At 53.4% G+C, this 23,643-nt stretch overlaps 1 protein-coding gene and 1 long non-coding RNA gene across 7 annotated transcripts in view; one reads left to right on the forward strand and one right to left on the reverse strand.

The window, feature by feature from the left end:
- The window catches only part of MIDEAS (mitotic deacetylase associated SANT domain protein), a 73,171-nt gene that overhangs the window by 20,990 nt on the left and 28,538 nt on the right, over positions 1–23,643 (reverse strand). For all 6 annotated transcript variants that reach the window (XM_024231626.3, XM_054530817.2, XM_063715907.1 and 3 more), the window contains 2 exons: positions 2,484–4,179; positions 945–1,244 (listed from right to left, as the gene is read on the reverse strand). In XM_024231626.3, coding sequence (XP_024087394.1) covers positions 945–1,244; positions 2,484–3,932 — 1,749 coding nt within the window. In that variant the 5' untranslated portion in view covers positions 3,933–4,179. The remainder of the gene's footprint in view (positions 1–944; positions 1,245–2,483; positions 4,180–23,643) is intronic.
- LOC129049929 (uncharacterized) lies at positions 5,536–13,327 on the forward strand. Its single transcript, XR_008513338.2, has 5 exons — positions 5,536–6,711; positions 6,929–7,013; positions 7,820–7,934; positions 8,696–8,995; positions 11,148–13,327. It is a non-coding gene; the product is annotated as an uncharacterized LOC129049929 (long non-coding RNA).

The following is a 23,643-nucleotide window of genomic DNA, read 5'->3' on the forward strand; positions in this document are numbered from 1 at the left end:
AGAAGAATCTCTTGAACCCATGAGGTTGCAGTGAGCTGAGATCTCGCCATTGCACTCCAGCCTGGAGGACAAGAGCGAAACTCTGTCTCAAAAAAATAAAATAAAATAAATAAGAATAAAATAATAATAAAAGGCAAAAAGAATATTTAAGATAAACAGAAACTTTGTAAAGTATCTAACCTAGCTCTAAATGAGCACCTAATAACATTGCATCAAAATGTATAAAACAAATGATGACAGAACTTAAAGAAAAAGTAGACAAAACCTCAATCTTAGAAGGAGATGTTGGCCGGGTGTGGTGGCTCCCACCTGTAATCCCAAAACTTTGGGAGGCCAAGGCGGTCGGATCACAAGGTCAGGAGATCGAGACCATCCTGGCTAACATGGTGAAACCCCGTGTCTACTAAAAATACAAAAAATTAGCCGGGCACAGTGGCGGGCGCCTGTAGTCCCAGCTACTTGGGAGGCTGAGGCAGGAGAATGGTGTGAATCTGGGAGGCGGAGGTTGCAGTGAGCCGAGATTGCGCCACCGCACTTCACCCTGGGCGACAGAGCGAGACTCTGCCTCAAAAAAAAAAAAAAAAAAAAAGAAAGAGATGTCAAGATCTCAGTAGTGACAGTACAAGCAAACATCTCTAATTCCCAGCACCCAGCACGGGCCAAATCAAAATTTGCTGATCTGGAAAAAGAGATGTACACATCCTAGAATTTCCCAGGCAGTTTCAATTTCAAGTATAAAACTGTCTCATCCCCCATTAGGAGGGGGACATCCCCAAATGCCCCTTCTGGACATCTGTCCAGAAGTTTGGTTTGGAAAATAAAAATAGTATCTCCACAGGTTCCCTGATACCTTCCTACATTGCCATATTCTCCTTTCCCCATAGGGTCCTGGGCCCCAGGAGCACTCAGGTGCTGGAGGTGTTTAGAAGGGGCGCCTCTCATACCTGAGCTGGAGCATCTGTCCCAGGGATTCGGGTGGACCGCCTGCGGGTGACGATGACTGATGGCTTGTGCTCAGCAGGGTTCTGTTCAGGACCCTTCCCGTCCTCATCAAGACCTCCAGCCTGGGCTGCCTCAGTTGGGTCCACAGTCCGCACAGGCACAGACACTGGGATGATGAGGGGTACCATCCCACTGTCTTCTCGTGCTCGCTTGGTGGCTAAGGAAGGCTCAGAAAACTCCACCCCACACTTGGTAGTTGAGGCCAATACACTTTTCCGCTTCTCTTCAGAGCCACTGCCATCCTGGACAAGATGGGAACAGAAGTGCAATTTAAAAGATAAGTCATAGCCAGGCGCAGTGGCTCATGCCTGTAATTCCTGCACTTTGGGAGGACAAGATGAAAGGATCACTTGAGGCCACAAGTTCAAGACCAGCCTGGGCAACACAGTGACACCCCATCTCTACAGAAAATAAAAGAAAATTAGCTGGGCATGGTGGCAAACTCCTGTGGTCCCAGCTACTCAGGAGGCGGAGGTGGGAGGATTGCCTGAGCCCAGGAAGTTGAGGCTGCAGTGAGCCGAGATCGAATCACTGCACTCCCACCTCGGTGACAGAGTGAGACCCTGTCTCAATAATAAATAAACAAACAAATAAAAGATAAATTCTGATTTGATCTAGGACCCTCATTCCCATTTAGTCACGGGACTCAAACACCCACAGTGGCTCACAACTTGACCTTTCCCTGACCATCTTTTCTCCTACTACTTTTTTTTTTTTTTTTTGGAGACGGGGGTCTCACTCTGTCACCCAGGTTGTAGTGCAGTGGCACGATCTTGGTTCACTGCAATCTCTGCCTCCTGAGTTCAAACGATTCTCCCGCCTCAGCCTCCCCAGTAGCTGGGATTACAGGCGTGCAGCACCACGCCTGGCTAATTTTTGTGTTTTTTGGTAGAGATAGGGTTTTTCTGTGTTGGCCAGGCTGGTCTCCAACTCCTGACCTCAAGTGATCCACCCACCTTGGCCTCCCAAAGCGCTGGGATTATAGGCATGAGCCACCACGCCCAGCCTCACACTCCTCTCTTCTACAGACAGTGCTTCTGGCTGGGCGCGGTGGCTCACACCTGTAATCCTAGCACTCTGGGGGACTGAGGCAGGCAGATCACGAGGTCAGGAGTTTGAGACCAACCTGACCAACGTGGTGAAACCCTGTCTCTACTAAAAATACAAAAATTAGCCAGGCATGGTGGCAGGCACCTGTAATCCCAGCTACTTGGGGAGGCTGAGGCTGGAGAATCACTTGAACTCAGTGATCTGTATCTATCTGTATCTGAAATAGTATCTAATTATTCAAAAAATATCTCTGCAAAAGAAAGTAAGCAAGAACCCTGTGGCAAGGTGAAGGGTGGTCTTTGTACTATTTTCCCACAGGCAGCTGGCTGGGGCAAAGTCTGGCAGGATTTGCAAGAAGCAAATCCTGCAGCCTTCCACCTATCAGCCTGATGCCCTCTGCCAGGTCTGGCTCCACCGCATGCCACTCTCACCTTTGCATTCTGCAGCGAGGCCAGCTCCACAGCCTTCTGGGCCAGGGTCAGCAAATTGGCCTCCTGGGATGCCCGGCGCCTCCGTCGCGTGCTCTGGATCACTCCGCCCCGTAGCACCTGCCCACAGTCTCCTGTGCTCACTGCCCTCATGCCCTCCTCGTTGCCCATGGCAGGAGCCTCTCGCTCCCGGCCATTGGGTGCTAGTCTCTCCCCATCAGGCAGTAGCTGTGACTCCCTCAGCTCCAGCGGGAATCCCAGAGCTTCAGGATGGGGCTGCCCCAGGGAGCCAGGTGGCGGCTGCTGCAGGGGCCAGTGATGTAGGAACAGGTTGCCAGTGGGTTCCTGCCCAGGCTGGGTGCCAGCCCCATCCAAGGCGGTGGGAGGCAGGATACCCTCCTTAGAGAGGCGGCGGGAGCGGCGGGGGAAGGGGATCTGGACCTGAGGTAGCGCCGGCTGCGGGGCTGACTCCTGCAGGAGGGCCTTGCGCAGTTCTGGGTTCATATCTGGGTTGGAGGGGAAGGGGTAGGGTGCCATGCTGTGGTGAGCCAGGTGGGACTGTCCCAGTGGCCCAGCTGGCTGCAGGCCAAAGTCCTGGGGTTGCTGCGAGGGTTGCTGTGACATGGAGTAGAAGTTCTCAAAGAGCGGCATCTGGGGTAGGGCTGCCTGCTGCTGCTGCTGCTGCTGTTGTGGTTGCTGCTGCTGTTGCTGCTTCTGTGGAGGGAAGGCAGCCACCGGGTTTGGGGGCGGTGGGCCCTGCCGGAAGACCTGCCGGTTCACCTGGTGGCCGAATGCCAGCTGGAAGGGTTGCAGGGGCAGTGACTGGTTTGGGGGTTTCTTGGCTGCGTGGAAAGAATTTAGGGGTGCCTGGGGCCGCCCTACCTCCAGCTGCATCTTCTGTGGCATCATTGGCCGCACATAGCGGTCCAGCTGTGGGCCCCCCGCTTTCTCCCGCTTCAATGCCTCGGGGTGGTTATAGTAAGTCGGGACTCCCACTCCAGGATGCGGGCTCCCCTTGGGTGCACTGTAGAGGGACAGACTGTGGCAGTTCCATGTTGAATGGGGTGGAGGCTGGCCTGGCTGCTGCTGCCAGCTGCTGTCACTGACACCCCCACCTCCTCCGCGCTCCGGGCCCCGCCCTGGAGCCATCACAGAGTTGGGCCACTTTACTGAAGCCACCTGCTGGGACAGCATGGCTGCTGAGGTCCGCTCAGGCCCATACACCACAGAGTTCAGCAGGGCCAGGCTGCTGGGAGGGGGCAGTTCCACAGGCTGAGAGGTGGAGACTGCCCCTCCTGGACCCTCGTGCCCGACGTACTGCTCCTCCTTCACTCTGATGGACTGCTGGGGGGGCTGCAGGGGAGGGGGCTGCTCCTTGGGAGCTGGTTCCTGGCCCCCGAAGAGGCAACGCTTCCGCTTGTTCTGAGCTTTGGGCTGGGCCTGGAGGTTCATGATGTGGCCAACTGAGCCCTGGCGGTGAGATCCCCTTCAGCAGTCGCCCATCCCCTGGGGAAACGTCCTGCTGGAAGCCGGGCTCTAGTCCAGGAGCCGGGCGGGGCAGAGCAGGGGCAGAGGAAGACGCCAGACGGTGAGGTCGGGCACTGGGAGAAATAACTGCTGGCTCTTCCTTTCTCTTCCAGAGAGGCTCTGGGGCTCAGCTACTCTTCCCAGTTCATGATGCTCCACAGGGTCCTGGCACCTGCAGAGGAAAGAGCAGTGACAGTGTCAGCCACAGCCTCCCAGGATGCCCCGAACATCAGCACAAGTGTAAGAAAAGGGGCTCCAAGGGCCTTCGGTCCCACCACCTCATATCACAGGGACAGGCCCCAAGTCACAGAGCAGCATTGGTGAGGCAGGAGCCAGGACTTTTGGGGAGCTTCCAGGAGGGCAGGAGAATCAGCTGCATCTCCCAGGGCACTGTGACTCTCCTGTCCCATCACCTCACCCTCCTGGTTCGGCTCCAGGACTGCCTGCATCTGGCTGTGTTATTTGTGCACTGCATAGGCACATTCTAAGGCACAGGTGGAGCTGACATCCAGCCCAAGCCCCTCCGGCCCAGCTGAGAAAGGGGCAGCAAAAGCCACATTGGCTCCCCTCTCCTCTTACCCAGGCCCCAGCCCCCTGGGCAGCCAGGCCTAGTCCTTCTGGCACACATCTGTCTATGCAGGAGCCTCCCACCAGACCCAGAAGGATCTTTGTCCAGCTAGTGCCTCCTCTGACACTCGAAGCACATCTCAGGCTCGGGAAGTGGAGAGGACAGGGTCATTCCCAATATGGCCACTCCTCCTGTGCAGCCCCAGAGTCGGGAGCCCCAACAGACCCTTGTAGAGTCAGGGGCCCAGGGTCAGGCTCACCAAGGCCTGCAGGTAAGGCCCCAGAAGGGTGTATGGAGTCCTAGCCCCACCCCTGGGAAGAGCTGCTGGGTGGGGCTGTGGCTGCCAGAGTCTTTCCCAAACTAGCACAGAACCTGTTTTGCAACCCTGGCAGGGTGGAGGCAGGATCCAGGCCAAGAGCTGGTCAGCAGCTGACCCCGCCCCTGCCTGACCCCTGCCCCTTCCACTGCCGAAGAGCCCCCTGGCAAATAGTGTAACTCAGATCGTAGAGGGTGCGGATTGCTAGAACTCAGTTCCAGAAGGTTTCTCCATGATAATGTCATGACTAAAGTACACAGTTTTTCCGTTTTTGTTTCGTAACTTGATTTTTTAAAACAATCGCTACAAAACAGAATCTAGACCTGTATTTTACAACATAGCTGCTTGCATATATTTTTCAAGACTTTTCCCTTCCCTCAGAGTGCTGTTTGGGTTTTGGTTTTTTCCTGGGAAGTTGGTGGGGGTGGGAGCTACATGGCCCACCTCTTTCCCCAGTAAGATTCTGGTCCCTAGGAAGAGGGGAAAACAGCTTGGGCGGCTCTGAAGAGGAAATCTCAGGCCCTAGATGCTACAGGTCATTGTTAGCAACCCCAGCAGCTCCCAGGAAACCAGCCAGCAGCAGCGGAGGGCAGGGCTGGGCGGGCACAGAGTCCCGACTACACCCAGTTCGCAGTTTGGCCCGCCCCCAGCACCAGGAATGCCCCTCCCAGGCTATCGCTCCTCTGCAGGCTTCCGCAGCTCCCCAGCCCCTGTGCTCCTGGAGCCTGCCTGCCTCCTGCCCGCCTGCGTGACTCACTGAGGGCCCCCTCCCTATCTTTCACTTTCACCCAGCACCCAGAAGGGGAGTAACTTCCTCCTCCATTTCCTTCCTCAGCTCCTGGGCCTTGAAGAGAGTAAAAGACCCTCCTCGTGTGCAGCCTTTGTCTTTTCACATATGAAGCCGGAGGGAGGGAGAGGCACAGAGACTAGGACGGCATCCAAGTCACCCTGACCCCCAGCAAGAGGGGAGTGGGGGGATTTGGACAAGAAGTGGAGAGCTGGGGGCTGGAGAAACAACCTTTCTCTTGCTTTTAAACCCGCATTCCCTGACAGCCAACCTAATTCAGAGCAGGAACCCAAAAGCTAACCTCTACACTGAAAATCACCCTGGGCACCCCCATGAAGCTGCAGGGTGGGACCGTCTGGCTCCGCCTCTCCGAGGGAACATCAAGCCCACAGAACTAGAAGTGCGTGTCTGCAGAAGCAAGACAGAGGAAGGAAGAATGTGCGCCAGCCTGGCAGGCCCACCTGCCTCCAGGGGGCTGCGAGCCCCTCCAGTGGGCGCTCACACACACTCACGCCTCCCTTCATCACAGCCCTGTCTCCTTGTGAGCCACAGCACGGGCTTGAGGCCTGGAGCAAGGGAAGGTCCACGTGGCGGGTGGGCCCGGATGCACGTGCCAGTGTGAACCTGATGGAGGGTTGCGCACCCTCCATGGGGATGGCTGCTCAGAAGGAGATGAGGTGGGGCCTGCGGCTCCAGGACAAACCTGCTTCTGCCCAGGGCAGGGGCCAGAGGCCAGATGCAGGTCTTACAGGGGCTTACCCACAGCTGTATGGTCAGCCCTGGAGGAGCTGAGCTCAGCTGGGAAGCCCCCCACTGCCACCCTGCACATCAAGGAGGGCCATCATTCAGGACACCACAGCAGCCTCCGAAGCTCAGACAGGGACTTGCTTTGAAGAAATCAAGGGGCCTGGTTTGGGGAAGGCTGAATCACCCCAGAAGCTTCTTGCTGCAGAGGCCTCCCTGTCACCCTCACCGAAGAGCTAAGGGTGCCAGGGGCACAGACACTCAGGCCTGGGACCCTCAGAGAAGAAAGGTCATCGGCTGGGGGTGGGGAGAAGAGTGGAAGATACTGGCAGCCTGGGAGGAAGGGTGAAGGGGCACACCTAGGCAGCAGGGCACTAAGTAGTCATAGGAGTAATGATGATGGTGATGGTGCACCCGTGCCAGGCAGATCCTACGTGCTTTATGTCCTTTAAATTCCCACCACGGCCTTATAAGGCAGGAGTTGTGATTTTAACCTCTATTTACAGGTTAGCTAAATGAGGCTCAGAGGAGCTAAGTAAGTTGCCTACGGTCACACAGTCATTATGTTGCAGAGCCAAGACTGGAACCCAGGTCTGTCTGACTCTAAGATCAAGCTCTTCTTCCTTATCCCCAAGATATGCCACTAAGACCCCAGACCCCTCTTCATACACCTCCCTTCCACAGCACACTCCACACCACCTCCAAGCAAGGATTTTCTAGACACAGATATCAGATATCCCTTCTCATTGGCACTGGGAAGCCCCTTACCCCCGCCTGAACCTTTGGCGGGTACTCTCTCCCATTCTCCCCAAATACAGCTGAGACCCTTGACCCTCCAGGAAGGGAGGGCAGGAAAGGGTCTCACCACAGAGGGGTCAGCAGATGTGTGAGGTCTACCTGCAGGGAGGCCTGAAACACTTCCTCCTGCACTGGCCATTCTATCCCCCGATCTGGGCCTGGACTCTCCAGCTCCTGCAACCCCACCCCAGGCTCAGTTGCTGCTGGTGGTGCCTCCAGCTCTCAGACCCCATGGGCTCCTCCCAGCCTGCAACTCGGGGTCAGGACTGCGCCACTTCCTCTCATTTCTTCTACCCCACCCCCACTGCCCTGTCCCTCAGATGGAAATCAGACTGCCCTTCCTCACAGTGAGGAAGAGGAAGGACGACACCTCCAAAGGCTGCTGACCTGTGGGCCTAGTCCCTGAGATTGCAGGGAAGAGGATGTAATGAGGAACTCCTGCCAGCAGCTCAGCCCTGGGACCAGCTGCAGGGCCTCTGACAACGGATGCAGGAACACTGCAAAAGGAAACCCACAGTCACCACGGGGCCCCAGACACTGCAACCCGCCCTGTCAGTCTCTTTGACTGTCACGCTCTATTCACTTTTCCCTTCCTCCAGGCTCCTCTCTGCAGCAACCAATCCTTGACCAGACCGACAGGTACCCCTGGGCCAAAGACAAGGCAACAGTCAAGACCAAGGCCTGGGACCTAGCAGGCTTTCAGTTAGTTCTATGGTGAGTAGCACTTACTCTCTCTCTATAGAAGAAAGCAGTGCGCACCAAGAAAACAAAAACAAAAAAAAAAAAAACAGTGCTGACCCCACATATATGTTTTGCAGACACATGAGGGGAAGGTGCTGGAAAGGCCTTTGGGTGTTCAGTGCTGATGGTGACACCAGCTCTCCTGGGATGTCAGCTCAAACACACACTGCTCCCCAAATGCCATCGGCAGCCCAGCTGCACACCCAACACTGGCTGGCCGACCCCAGGAGAAGCCAGTGAGCTATCACCACAGGGCAAGGGGCCAGACTGTGGCCACTGCAGGACCAGGGCCACTCACCAGTCTGCTTGGGGCAATCAGTGTGTCCACTTGAGAAACAAGACTGTTGTGAGTCGAGGCCACACAGGCCAGGGAGGAGATGCCAAGTTGATCTCAGCAGCTGCAGGGGCTCAGCTCTGACCTGGGGGTGACAGCTGACCCGAGGGCCCCCTGCCCTTGGAGGCTAATGCTCCAAGCTCCCACTCTTATAGCCTGGGCAGGCCCCACAAGCTCAGCACTAGGAAGAGGGGAGTCAAAGAACATGTGTCTGTCACCCAAGGGCAAGACAGGCCCAAACTGAGTCTCCAGGCGAGTCAGTTCGCTGAGCTGTCTTAGGACAAAGTCTAAACTCCCTGCCCTGTCCACAAGTCCCTGCAGACCTTGACTCCTGCCACCTCTCTCGACAGTCTGTGCTTGAGCCAGGGCCTCCAACGTGCTCTTCTCGCTTTGCTTCCAGGTCTTTGGCCAGGCTGTACCCCTTCCTAGGACACCTTCTCACTCTTTTCATCAGGCCAGGTCCTATTCATCCTCCAGGTTGCAGACACTGCTCCCACCGGGAAACCTGACCCCAGAGCTGAGACAGGAGCTGAACTACAAGCCCCTATAACACACTGTGTATGGCACACTAAATCCCAGGTGCCTGCTTCGTCATCCCCAGCAGACAGCAGGCTCCACGGGGCAGGGTTGGCAGACCGTTGTACCTTGGCACTTGGTTTGTATCTGCCTGTCAGGATGCTCATTCAAGACTGCGCCCAAGGTGAGTCACAGCCACACCTGGGCAGAGGCGACACAGCCCGCATTCCTGCCCTGGGCTCCTGCCTGCTTTTGACTTCTGGGCTCTCTGGTGCACATGAGAGCTCCTCAGGATGCTGGGATGAAGTGAAAAGGCCCAGCCCACGATCCCACCCTACCCCTGGCCCCAGGCCCTCTACACCTATGTGGAACACAAGTCCTTCTCCCTGCTGGCCCACAAGCCACCTGCCCTTGACTGTCACCTGCTGCCCCACAACACATGCAGGCCAACTGGAAAAGTGCCAGCTCCACTGTTGCCCTCCACCCCACTTTTCTAGGCTTCTACCCCCACCTAGACAGTGGCCAGGGACACAAGCCTGTGGGTCTGTTTACCTCATGCCCTGACATGGCTGGACCCCAAGACACTAAGGTCTGGCCAGGATGTCAGGGAGCCATAACAAGTCCCTGCCACCCCCACCAGAAGAGCACAGCATGGCCCAGCTGGCTCCCTCATCTGGGCTCACATCCTGAAAAGCTCTCTCAGACATTCTGGGGTCTCCAGCTACAGCCAGACTGGGTAAGTGGCCTGGAACTGCCATCTCGGGCCAGCTAGAGTTGCCCAGGCCCTAGACAAACCTTCCCTCTGGAGCCCATCTGCAATGCTACATGCACCCCCACCAACCGGGACTTCACACACAGGCCAGTGTACCCCATTTCTGCAAGCCACTGGACACATAAGCACTATTCTCAAGGAGTTTGCAAACAAGGAGGCTCTGATACAACAGACGTGGATCTGACTCCCACAAGCGTCATTTTCCCTGGGAGCATGAGAGAGCAGGCAAGAGGCCCTATGGTCGGCCCACTCCCAATCCAGACAGTCCCTGGACCATCACTTCTCAGGACTGAACTTCAGCTCTGAAAAGCAGAGCCCAGGCCAACAGGCCAGAGAGTCACGAGTCCCAGGGGTCTCAGCCATCAAGCTGCTCAGGATCAGAAGCTTGGCCAGGTTGGTTCAAGCTGCCTGAAGTTTGAGCTTACACAGTAAAAATGCCAACACTGAGATGCTTTTAAAGGGATGTGTAAGACAGGAATCCTTTCAGGGCTTATGAGGCACTCTCAGGGCTCCATCCAGGCTTCCACCTTGATTGCCTCCCTCCCCCATAGCCCCACAAATGCCCACAGGGTGTCCATGGGAAGCTGGGATAGCCAGGTTTGTTTTGCCAGGGGTGGGGGAGGTGGGGGGCTGCTAATGCAGAGAGAAAACAGTCATGAGCAAAGCCGGAAAAGGATTAAGCCTCCAGGCTCAGCTTTTGCCTGCGCTGAAGGGACTGCCTGCCTTCCTCCTAGGCAAAGGCCATGAAGAATCACAGTCAGCCCTGGAAAACCCCTTCCAACAGGATCCAGGGATCCCAGCAGGAGTAGGGTAGAAGCAAGCAGGTTTAGGCTTCCTCCACGGGAGACTCAACAGATGTTCCTGAGGCCCTCTGGTGAGGGCCTCCTGGGACCGCGGGGGTCCCTGGTCTGTCTCCTCAAAATGGTCTCTATGCCCTATACAGCTCCCACAACTGGAGGCTGCTGCAGTTCCTCCTTCCCCTTCTGGAAGGGCCTGGCTCCCCAGCAGGGCTAGAGCAGGGCTCTCTGAAGTCTGTGCCTGAGCACTCCAGTGCCAGACTCTGCCCTGGGCCAAGAGATGAGGCCACTCACAGGGGCCTCCCTTGCCATTGCCTTGTCCTGCCCACTCCCCCACCACACACCCTCCCTGCTGCAGCTCTGCAGGTGGGCCTGCTGCCCCTTCATCCGCTCCACAAGCATTTCCTGAGTACTTGCTGCAAGCCAGGCTCTGGGAGACACAGGAGACACAGAGCTTCCAGGCTGATGGGGAGACAGAGACACAGAAACACATGCTAATTATAATGCAAAGAAGCCCGTGCAGGGACTAGGGGTAAGCGACCCCTGGGGACAGGCAACCCCTGGGGGAGCTCCCTGACTTTGAGCCTCCCCTAGAGCTGTTCCTTCTGCCTGGAAGCTCTGCCTCCACTCTCACAATCTGCTTTCCCTCAAGGCCTACCTCCTCCAGCTGGCCCTCCAGCACATATTGTTGTCACCCATTCTGAATCTTCATGCTCTTATACCACTATCCAATAATGCTTCTTCAATTCCCTTCTGTTCCTGCACAGAGCCTGGGAGCAGCAGGGCCTGAAGACAACATGATCCAAGACGGAGGGCAGTGGACTGTTTGTCAGGTAACCAACCAGATGTCTGGTCCAGGAGCTGCCACTCACTGGTTCCTGCCTTTGAGGAGCTTAAGAGCCTGGGGCGGGAAGAGACCTGCATCCAGGGACCAAAGAAACACCTTTGTAAAAAGCAAGTGCCACGCTGGAACAGCAACCACCAGGACTAGCTGCATGCCAAATGTGCGAGAGTACTGGTTATCTGCATAACCACTTATTTCCAACTGAGAAACGAGAAAGGCTGGCTCTGAAAGTAACTTGTCCCAGTTCACAGAACTCATGACTGAGGAGTTAAGATTCAAATCTAAGCCTCCTGACCCCAAACCAGGTCTCTCTCTGTCACTGTGTCAGTACCTGTCTGTGTGGATGTCAAGCAGTGCTTCTTAAACCTCAGTGTATGCAATAAAACCCACCCTGAGAGACTAGTTCATGGGTCTGGTGGGGTGGGGGTCGGGGGTGGGAAGAGTACGATGGGGAATCTAGAATGCTTCACAAGCAGCCAGGTGGTGCCCAGGCACTGGAGCAGGGGAAGGGCTAAAGGGCCACAGCCTGGCATAGTGAAGTTTCCCAGGACCCACCACTCCCCATTCCCCAAAGGCACTACCTGTCAGAGTGCTGTGGCCTGCCCAGGAGACATGAGGGGTCGCACACAGCCCTGAGGGGACTTTGCTCTCAGCCAGTCCTAGGGTTAACTGTGGCTCTTACCACGCCTGGGACCCAACTGAGTGCCCATGTTTACTGAGCACTTACTATTTGCCAGGCACTGTGCTAAGTCCATTGCAGGCAGCGTTTTATTTAGCCCTTACTGTTCTGTATCTCATTATTTACAGGCCAGGAATGGTATACTCAAAAATATCTATTTAACATAAAAGAAGACAGTAATAGAAGAACAAAAGAATAAAAAAGACATAAGACATACAGAAATCAAATCACAAAATGGCAGCATAGATCCTACCTTATCCATAATTACTTTAAATGTGAATGGATTAAATATCTAAAAGGCAGAGGTTGGCAGAATGGACTTTTAAAAAAAATATGCAATTATATGGCAGAACAGACTTCTTAAAAAAAGATGCAATTTCGTTAAAAAAAGAAACACCCTTTACATTCAGAGATACAAATAGGTTGAAAGTAATTAGCAGGGCATGGTGACACACGCCTGCAGTCCCAGCTACTCGGGAGGCTGAGGTAGGAGAATCGCTTGAACCCAAGAGGTGGAGGTTGCAGTGAGCCCAGATTGTGCCACTGCACTTCAGCCTGGGCAACACAGTGAGACTCTGTACCAAAAAAGAAAAAAGAAAGCAAGGGATGGAAAAAGAGATACCATTGTAAACAGTAACCAAAAGACAGCTGGAATGGCTACACTAATATCAGACAAAATATGTGGTGGCAGGCGCCTGTAATCGCAGCTACTCAGGAGGCTGAGACAGGAGAATTATTTGAACCTGGGAGGTGGAGGCTGCAGTGAGCCAAGATCGCACCGCTGCACTCCAGCCTGGGCAACAGAGCTAGACTCTGTCTCAAAAAAAAAAAAAAAAAAAAATCAGACAAAATAGACTTTAAGACAAAAACTGTTATTATAGACAAAGAATATTTTATAATGAACAAAGTGTCCATCCCTCAGGAGGCTATACCAGTTATAGACATGCATGTACCTAACAACAGAGCCCCAAAATACATGAAGCAAAAACTGTCAGAATTGAAAGGAAAAAATAAACAACTCAAATAATAGTAGGAAACTTCAATACTCTACTTTTTTTCATTTTATTTTATACATACACATGAGAGAGAGAAAACACTCTACTTTCAACAACGAACAGTACGACTAAATAGAAGATCGACAAGGAAATAGAAGATTTAGACACTATAAACCAATTAGACCTAGAAGACCTATATAGAACACTCCACCTAACAACAGCAAAATACACACGAATACACACTCTTCTCAAGAGCACACAGATACTGCAGCTGTAGGTGAACTGGTTTTTTTTTGTTTCTTTTTAAAAAAGAGCAGGCCCGGCACAGTGGTTCACGCCTGTAATCCCAAAATTTTGGGAGGCCAAGGCAGGAGGATCACTTGAGCCCAGGAGCTCGAGACCAGCCTGGGCAACAAAACAAGACCATGTCTCTACAAAAAAAAAAAAAAAAAAAAAAAAAAAAATTAGCTGGGTGTGGTGGCCGCTATAGTCCCAGCTACTCAGGAAGCTGAGGCAGGAGGATTGCTTGGGCCCAGGAGGTTGAGGCAGTAAGCCATGTTCATGCCTCTGCAATCCAGCGTGCGTGAAAGACCAAGATCCAGTCTCAGAAAAAATTAAAAAAGTATACATTTTTTATATATTCATATATATAATATAATATATAAATATATAATATATATAATATATAAATATATATAAAATATATATATTTATGTATATAATATAATATATAAATATATATAAAATATATATATATTTATAGCACAAGGAACATTCTCTACAATAGATCATCATTAGGCCATAAGACAAGTCTCAACAAATTTAAAGGGACTAAAATCACTCAAAGTATGTTCTCCAATCAAAACGGGTTGAAATTGGAAATCAATAACCGAAGGAAATTTGGGAAACTTACAGGAAACAAAGGTTAAAAGTAACTTGCCAAGTTCTCACAGCTCAGAAAGGCCCCTCCCTCCTCAGCCCATGTTCTCCACACCTTCGGTGTCACAGTCCTAGGCAGCCGCAGAGCTCAGACTTGCAAAGGCCTGGGTAGCCCCTCTCCCAGACACACATTGAACCTGACCCCAAGCTTGATCCCGACATCAAAACAACTAGGGGATGGAGAGGCCTTTGGGATTGCAACAGCTTGTCAGGCAGCCCTGCTTTTCCCTAGGAAAAATGGCCACAGGCGAATATTTCCACTTCCATGGGCAATCTATAAAATATCCAAAAGACAGATCCTTCCCAAAAGAAGGGAGCTAACGAGTACTTCCCTGGGCTGGGTCCTTTACAAATTCGAATCCAGGCTTATAAACCTCCTATGGAGGAGTCTTATGTCCCCATTCTCCAGAGGGAAGTTGAGGCTCTGCTGTTACAGAGCCAGAAGCAAGATTCAAATCTTTATCTTGTGTCTTCCAAGTCCTTGCTCTTTCCACCACCCTCCCAGAAAAATCTGAAATCTACACCTGCGGGCCTCAGAAGGAATGCTACACTTGAGAACTTCACAAAGCCAGCTCCTTCCCGGAGCTGCTGCTCTTCCCTGGGGGCATTTCCAAGCACAGCATGGTCTATTAACACTCCTCTTAAGAAATAATCCTGGCCCCAGTCAGCCAGAAACAGTTTCCCCTCCAGACTTGGGGTATCTGTAAAAGCCCCTGGAAGCCAAGAGAGCCCAAAGGGTGTTGAGGTGTGGGGGAATGTAGAGGTGAGCTGGAGGCTGCAGGCTCAGCACCATCTCACTCTGGAATAAAAGCCTCCATGCCACATGGAGAAGGGTGGCTTGGGCCTCTCTTCAGAGCCAACTGGCAAAGCAGGGCCCAGCTGGGAAAGCTGAACAGATTCCAAATATCAAGGGATGTCAATGTTTACCTACTCCAATTCCTCGTTCCACAGAGCAGTCCAGAGAAGGAAATAAACTCGCCCGAGGACACACAGCCAGGAGCAAAATCAAGGACTCCAGTAACAATGCTTCATGCCTCCATTTAGGCAGGCCCCACCACTTGGCAAGACACTGGGCAAAGCATGGAGCTGAGGTTTATCCCAACATCACATAAACAAGGCTTCATCAGTACCTCCAACATTTCCATTGAAGGTGCTACTATGTGCCAGGCATGGTGCTAAGCACACTACACACAGTATCCTGTGTAATCGTCTCACAGAAAGGTAGATATTATCATTATTATTTTTGTAGAGATGGAGTCTCACTTTGTTGCTCAGGCTGGTCTTGAACTCCTGGCCTCAAGGGATCCTCCCAACTCAACCTTCCAAAATGCTGAGATTACAGGCGTGAGCCACCACACCAGGCTATCAAGGTAGGTATTATTACTCCTCCTTTCTAAACAAGAAATTTGAGAAGACCTGAGGTCAAATCACTTGCCTAAGGTCACAGCAGTATAGAGGCAAGGCCAGGACTGGCACCTAGACCTGCCTGTTCTGCAAACTTCCTCCCCCAAGATTTCAGACTTGGACATCACACCAGGCTGCCTGGGATAGACAGCAGCAGCCTCTGGGTTGCTCACGTCTGCTCCCTGGAGAGCAGCTTCAGCCCCTGAAAACCACCATGATGTTCTGAGATGTGGTGGTCGGGCATGTGAGTGGCTTTGAAGGTGAAGAGGCTACGGGTGATTACCTCCAGTGGGCCAACCTGTGGAGGGCTCGGCATCTTTGCCTAAGAGGAAGTCACACCCCTTCCACACCCTCTAACCCCACAACTGAGGTTAGCCAACAGCTCTTTAAAAATAAAGCCAGGCCGGATGCAGTGGCTCCCGTTTGTAATCCCAACACTTTGGGAGGCCAAAGCAGGTGGACCACCTGAGGTCAGGAGTTTATGAGACCAGCCTGACCAACATGGAGAAACTCTGTCTCTACTAAAAATACAAAATTATCCAGGCATGGTGGCGCACACCTGTAATCCCAGCTACTCGGGAGGCAGAGGCAGGAGAATCACTTGAACCCAGCACATGCCTGTAATCCCAGCTACTCGGGAGGCTGAGGCAGGAGAATTATTTGAACCCATGAGGTGGAGGTTGCGGTGAGCCAAGATTGTGCCATTGCACTCCAGCCTGGGCAACAAGAGCAAAACTCCATCTCAAAAATAAATAAATAAATAAATAAATAAATAAATAAATAAATAAATAAAGCCTTCGGCCGGGCACGGTGGCTCACGCCTGTAATCCCAGCACTTTGGGAGGCCGAGGCGGGGGGATCACTTGAGGGCAGGAGTTTAAGACCAGCCTGGCCAACATGGTGAAACCCCGTCTCTACTAAAAATATAAAAATTAGCTAGGCATGGTGGCGGGCGCCTGTAATCTCAGCTACTCGGGAGGCTGAGGCAGAAGAATCACTTGAACCCAGGAGGCAGAGGTTGCAGTGAGCCAAGATCGTACCACTGCACTCCAGCCTGGGCGACAAGAGCAAAACTCTGTCTCAAAAAAATAAATAAAGTCTTGCCTCTCCCCTGCTTGTCAGATAACCTGAGTCCCCATGGAGTCCAGGCTCCTATCCCTTCTGGCACCCTGAGCTCTGGGTCAAATCAGGTCTCTGCTTGGGTTCCCCCACTCAGGACACTGAGCATTAGCCCCCAGCCACAGCCACCCACATCTCTCTGCATGGTGCTCTCAGAGTGTTGCTTCTCCCAATAACTTAACTTCCTAAATAAAATCTATTCATCGCACATCCCCAGTAGAGGAGACAGAGGTGCCCACTCACTCCAAAGATCATTTGTTCAAACCTCAATTTCATGGCTCATAGAACCAAGACCTCAAAGGTAAAATGACCTGCCTAAGGACACGTGGCTGACTACCTGAGCGGAGCTATAGTGACGGCCTCCCAGGTAGATGTTCTCCCACTTAGCACCCCTCAGACCTGGCATTGCCAGGTCCTTGACATTCGCCTGGGGGAGGTAAAGCAGGGGATGTAGCATGTGTGTCAAGCCTACCAAGTCTTCATCAACCCAGGCTCTCCTGACTGGTCAGGGCTGGAAAGGGCCAAGACCCACCTGGTGCCTGGGGGTTGGATGGGTCGGTGTCTGGCAGTGTGGTGTGAGAGCAAAGAATGGGGGCAATATGGCTCCCTAGTACATGCTAGTGACCAGGAAGCACAAAAATTTGCCACCAGCAGAGGGGGGAGTCTCAGTGTGGCTGCCTGGGGCCTCCTAGAAGGGCTGCAAAGTGGGCACAGAGAGACACCCATTTGACTCCAGAGCCATCACATCAGCCTCACGCCCTTCCTCAGGCCCTGGTCAAGATGCAAGACTTTTGCCAAAGGCTCACACATTCTTTGCATTTCTCCAGTCTCTGAGCAGCTGCTGCAGGGCCTTTTCTCCTATGTTGATTTATTCTTTATTGTTCCTGAAATACACCCAGAGGCCTTTGGCACAGCATGCGGGCACAGCAGAGCATCCAGCCCAAGCCCCAAGTACACACCAACCAGACTCTCTGGGACGTGGGCCAAGCCAGCTGGAATGATGGGCCCCAGGTCAGACCCAGCAGCCAAGAAGGCAGACCAAATATCCCACCTAGCCCCAGCCTTTGATCCCCAGAGCTGTTCTTAGTACCTCAGAGGCTGGGATATCTTTAAGGGGGGAGGAGACACTTGGGAGGTCCCCAGGAAGCCCACACTAAGCTGAAACCAAGCCTTTCCCCTCTTCCTGTGCATGTGCCTGGCCGGGCAGTCCCCAGGCCCACAGCTTAGTCCTCCACAGAAGGGCCTCAGGGCTCAAGGCTGGGCTCCTGGCTGCCCTGTGAAGCATCTGGAGAAGGAGGCAGCAGGGAGGTCTTCCCCACCCTTCCCAGCCCAAAATATCTCCCCTATCAGCCAGTCTAACGGTGCCCGAATTCCTACTATCAGCACTTCATACCAAGGATCAAAGCGTTGTTCCTTGTGCACGTGAAAATAGCCGGAGAAAGTGTAGGAGCTGCAGGGTAAAAGTAGTCAGGGGCAATGTGTGCTGGCTTCTCCAATCACCAGCCTCGGTGAGCCTGGGGTTCCCTATTGGTGAATGGGCACAACAGTTTCATCTTAATTATTGTGGGATTCAATGAGGTAATACATAGATGAAGTGCCACCTGGCACAGGGTACGCACTCAATACATGTGATTCCTGTCTCCCTTGCTGGGTAGGGGTGGCTCAGACATCGTTATCAGTCTTTAACACCTTGGAGGAAATGAATAGTCCAACTCTTCCAGTTCCACAGCTGGCTGCGAGCAGGGCTGGCCAGGCAGGGGCGGGACAGGGAGACTCAAAGTCCTAGCAACAGTGTGGGGCTCTGCAGGCACGCAGAGCTTCTGGCCTACAGACCCAGGAGAGAGAGGTCTGGCCAGAAAGTCCAGAGGGCACCCAGCACAGGCCTCCTTTAAACTCAGCTATGCCAGCAGGGCCTGCCTATAGGGATACAGGGAGATGAGGGTATTTCCCAGATAATACCGGCAGAGCTTCCAGGCCCAAAGCATGAGCCGCCACCCTTCTGGACTCACTCTAAGAAGAGCAATAAAGGGGAAGGTGCAATGGCCAGAGGGAGGCTGAGGAAGGGCTGCAGGAAGTAGAAGGGACTCCAGTGTGGCAGAGACACAGGGCCTGCAGAAAGCAAGCAAGCCTGCCCAGAGGCCACCACAGTAAATGTCCCACAAGTGGAAGTGCCCGCCTGGTTATTTTTGGCGCCTCTTCTGCCCAAAGCCAGCAAGGAAAGGCAGCTGCTAGCAACATGGAAGGGCTGTTTACACTCAAGTGTGCAAGCACTGCAACAGGGACAGAAAGCACAACTAGCAGCCTCCATGCAGACAGGCCTCTGCCCCGTTTTTCCCCTCCCAACTGTCCCCCGTTGTGCGCTGCACAGCTGACAGTGTGGGTACTTCTGCTTTCACTCAGATCCAGCCTCCCAACCACAGGACTCACTCACGCACACGCAAACAAATAAATAACTATGGAGCCAGCTGAGGACTGAGCCACACCCAGAAGCCAAGACAGTATTCCTTTGGATTCTTCCTGCACTCAAGCTGCCCTCCCAGCTTCCAAACTGGGAGGAGCAGCGACCAGGCGCAGGACACATGAGCAGTCCCTTTTCCACCCTCCCAAAGTGAAAGTGGAGACAGTCTTCAGAACCTCAAGCATCTCAACACCTCTCGGCTTCCCCATTTGAAAATGAAGGATTCGGACTAGATGTCCCAAATGGTTTCCCAGCTCTGGAATTAGGACTATGACCCGAGACCAGCTGGGGCCTCAGACAGAGGAAGGCCAGGTTGGGAGGAGGATCTGTGCCACAGCCAGGAGCTGCCAGCTCACATGCAGTCTCGGGGTTGCAAGTTATCACTTAAGCCCGTTTCTGAGCTATGGGGGCCTTACCTACTAAAGAAATGGCAAGTTCTGGCAACAGTAAGCTGGATAGGCTCCTCTGTCTGCCCAACTACTGGGAAAAGTGGGGGATCAAAATCTCTCACCATTTTCCTTCTTGTCTGGATTCCAATTCCCCAGAGAAGCTGAGCGGCTTTAGAGAGAAGCCCCTTCTGGCCAGCTACAAGCCTACTTACTATAGCTCACTCTCTCCATCCAAGCTTTAACCGGGATAAACCTTGCCCTGTGCTTTCCCCACTCTCCTTCCTTTCCAGGACTCCTGGAGGAAGAAGCACTGCCTGGAAAAAATGCTCTCACCACGAAAGCTCCCTGCGGCTGGGAGAAAGGCAGAGGGAACAGGGAGCACCTTCCCTGGCTGGCCACAGCACGAGGCTGTGTTCCAGGAAGAGCAACAGCAAGGGCGGCTGCCAGGGAAGCCTCAGCCCCAAGCCCCGGCTCTTCCCCACCAGCTCTTCCCCACCAGCCGAGAATGACAGCCAGCAACTGCAACCCTCAGGGAGACCCCCAGCTCCACCCCAGCACAACTCCGGCTCTCCTCTGACAGTGGCAACTTTCTTCTTATATAATTCTTGGTGTTTCCTTCACCGTTGCACATAATTTTAATGGGTAAAAGAGCCAAAGCAGTCTTTAAGGAAAAACTCCCACCCTTGGCTCTACCCAAACCTCCGGTGAGGTCACAGTGCGAGGCTTCAGGTGAAGCAAACAGGGGACTTTTTTTCCTTGGCTGAGAAAGCAGCCTTCCTCCTGCCCACCCACGTGAGCAGCTCAGCCTGGGGCCTGGGCGGGTAGGTTCCTGAGAGCACAATCTGATCTCTGGGAAGCTGGGCCCTCAACCCTCAGCTGCAGGGCCACAGTCCCTCTCAAAGGCACACAGACATCGGGTCTAGGGCGGAGTGGATCAAGCAGTTGTTTCCAGGGCACAATGAACTTCATTTATACAAGCTTCAGTGGCCTGGTAGATTGCTTTCCTACTATAAACAGGACACCCTTCATTTTCTCTTCCTTGATAGGAGCCAAAGGCAAACACACTGGATCCAGTGGGAACTGGTGAAATGAGAGTTGCCATCTATTGAATACCTAGTATGTGTCAGTCACTCTGCATGCATAATCCTGTCTAACCTTTACAGCCTATGAAGTACTAATATCATCCACATTTTACAGGTGAGGAAACTGAGGCCCAAGAAGTTAAGCAATGCCCAAAACCACACAGCAAGAGGAGATGCTGGGGTATGAACTCAGGTCTGCCCAGGCCTCATTCCCACGCACCCATCAGACTTCCTTCAGTCACTGCCCAAGTGACCGTCCACACACCACCCAGGAACGGCGTTCTGAGTGTGGAAGCAGAAGTCGGTGTGGACGAATTTTGCTGGAGGGCTCCAGAATCTGAACTGATGCTCCGACTATTATTGCTCCCAAGTGTGTGACTGCGAGAGCCCGTGTGTGTGTGTGTGTGTGTGTGTGTGTGTACACGCGCGCGCACTGAGGTGGAGGGAGGGTGATCTGGATTCCAAATTGCAGTTTCCAACATTAAAGTTATGCTGTAATGCTTCTGATTCATAAAATGAGCTCATAGTCTCACAGTATCCTGAATGTTGCTTCAAATGCAAATGCAGGTCCCTTAGTAAGAACTGGGGATTTCAGCATACTCCACCCTAGCCCCGGCCCAGCAGGCAATTTTTCAGTCCCAGAGTCAAGAGTTCTCATGTGCAGAAAGAAGCAATTCCTCCAACAGAATGCGGCCACTGGCTCTGCTTCCTGCCACCTGCAGTGAGTCAGGGAAGAACGGAGCCCCAGGCTGCTTCTGTACTGATGCATGCGCGCCTGCACACACACAGGAAGGGTGCCAACCTGGGCTGACCAAAGGAAGTGCCCAGGCTAGCAGATCCCTAGGGAGATGGCTCCACAACTCTTTCACCCTGAGGTCCCCTTAGGGTCAGGATGACCAACACATGCACTCCACAAGGCCAGCTACAGGGCAGTGCCAGGAAACTGGGTTCACCAGCCCCAGAATCACCCACAGTGGACTGACATTTTTGAAACCAGTGATGCAATACGAGGAGGTTCCAGGAGCAGGAACTCACTGGGCCCAACACATGACAAGTACAGATTTTTTTTGATGGAGATCTTTCACTAATTTGTTCAACTAACATGCACTAAGGCCAGGTGAGGTAGTTCAAGACTGTAATCCCAGCACTTTGGGAGGCCAAAGTGGGTGGATTTCTTGAGCCCAAGAGTTCAAGACCAGCCTGGGCAACATGGCAAAACCCTGTATCTACAAAAATACAAAAATTAGCCAGGTGTGGTGATGTGTACCTGTAGTCCCAGCTACTTGGGAGGCTGAGTTGGGAGGATTGCTTGAGCCCAGGAGGCTGAGCTTGCAGTGACCTGAGATCGCACTACTGCACTCCAGCCTGGGCGAAAGAGAAAGACCCTGTCTCTAACAACCAAAAAAAAAAAAAAAAAAAAACACTAAACACTTACTAGATGCCAAGCATTGTGGGACCCCTTCAAGCAGAGGCTACCAAATACTGAAATGTGCTTTAAGCGTTTTACGTATACTAACTCACAGAATCCTCACAGCAGCTCTATGAAGGAGATACTGTATAGGAACTCTAGCTCAGAGTCTTTGTTTTTGACCACCATACTACAGTATGTACACAAGTACATAAGGTGGAAATGAGTGTTCAGAACATGGCTACAGCCTTCAGAAGTGGCATTTGAAACAGGACTAAAAGGATAAGCTGGAAACCCCCAGCCACTTTGTGGCTGTCCCCACCCCAGCATGAGCAAGGTTTTCTTCTGGGAGACCCAACTGCAAGAGAGGGGCTCTCAAGGCTGAAGACTCCTGGACTGGGCCCATTCCCCTTCCCCTCTTCTGTCGGAGGTCTTGGCACCCCTGGGCAGCCTTTCTCTGGGGACTCTAGCCACAGAAGGCCCTCAGCTGAATCCACAACTGCATGTTGTCTTTTCTTGTGTTCCACTTATTGAAAGCAGCAGCACACAGGGTCAAACACTGCGGCTATTTTAAAATCCCACATGTAAAAATTAAATTCTCATCCCCATGGGCACTCCAGGGTGCTCTTTCCTGGGGTGGGGTGAGGAGCTGACAGAGTCACGGGAGTGGGGGTTCTGCTGGCACTTGGAGAGGCCACACTGGCAGTGGGTAGGCTGTTACAGAGCAAGCTGGCAAGCTGTATGACCTGGGGGCATCCTCCAGGTTCTTCACCCCCTTGTCCCCCCGGGAGCTACACAGACCAGAGTAACCAGCCAGAGGCCAATCCAATTAGAGTGGAGACTGGACCAGGGCCATGCAACGAGATGGTTTATCACAGTAATTGAATGTTTACGCTCCTATTATTCACTGTCCAGAGCAGTTGGAAAAGGAAGACCTACGAATTCTCAACCCAGGAAGGCTTCTCCTTTTCCCTGGGTTCTGAAGCCACTTAACACCCGAGGAAAGGGTGCATTTCTCTGATCGAAAAGGGGCGTGTACCACACCTTTGGTGGGAGGCTCCGGAGCAAGACAGGGTGGTTTCTCCCCTCAGCTGAGGCCCCCTAGGGAGGACTGGCTTCTCAGTCCACCTTCACCAGACCTTCAGTCTCAACCCTGAAGCTACAGGAACAAGAAGATCCCAGACCACCCGGCCAGGCTCCCCCTGCTGGGGCAAGCCAGACATCCCCTCCCCCAGCCGCAGCTGCCAACAGGGATCCCCTCCATACTCGTGCCACCGGGGCCTCCGTGGCCAGCCTCTCTTCTCCCATCCCACCGCCCCCCGCGCGAGGCTCCACAGGCTGGCACACAGGTCCCACGTGGGATGGTGGAAACAGGAAGCAGCCACCGTAGTTGTGACCAACAAAGTTTTAAATGGGGCATATAACTTCCCCTTTCATCTTCTCACCAGCTCTCGTTGGAGGCTGGGCTGGGACGGACACCCGGCCTCCACTTTGGGTGGCAGGTACCTCCTCCATGTCGGCCCGCCTTGGGGCTGAAGCCTGAAGGCCCCAGGGCACACGAGGTTCCCCTTCCTCCCCTAGACCTTTACCCAGAGGCCTTGGGGGCAACCTGACACACATGCTCCTGCATGTGCGACTTGGGAGGCGACGTGACCAGCTCCACCAAGCCGGCCATATGCAGGGCCCGGCTGAATCCCGGGTTTCGGCGCTGCCGCCAGGCACCAGGGAACACAGCTCCCCGCGAGGCACCGCGCGGGCTGGGAGGGCTGCGGCGGCGCGGGCGTGCGGGGGCGCGCGGGAGGATGACAGGTCTGAGGTGCGCCCGCCCGCCCACGCGAAGCGCTCCAGCCTAGGCCTCTGCTGACTGCATTTGCCCCAGTTCCCCGCCGCCCCTGCACCTCTGTCCCCCAAACTCCCGGCGTGGACGCCGCGTCCAGGCCCACTTT

This window comes from Pongo abelii, chromosome 15 (genome assembly GCF_028885655.2).
Source record: "Pongo abelii isolate AG06213 chromosome 15, NHGRI_mPonAbe1-v2.0_pri, whole genome shotgun sequence".
Taxonomy (NCBI): domain Eukaryota; kingdom Metazoa; phylum Chordata; class Mammalia; order Primates; family Hominidae; genus Pongo; species Pongo abelii.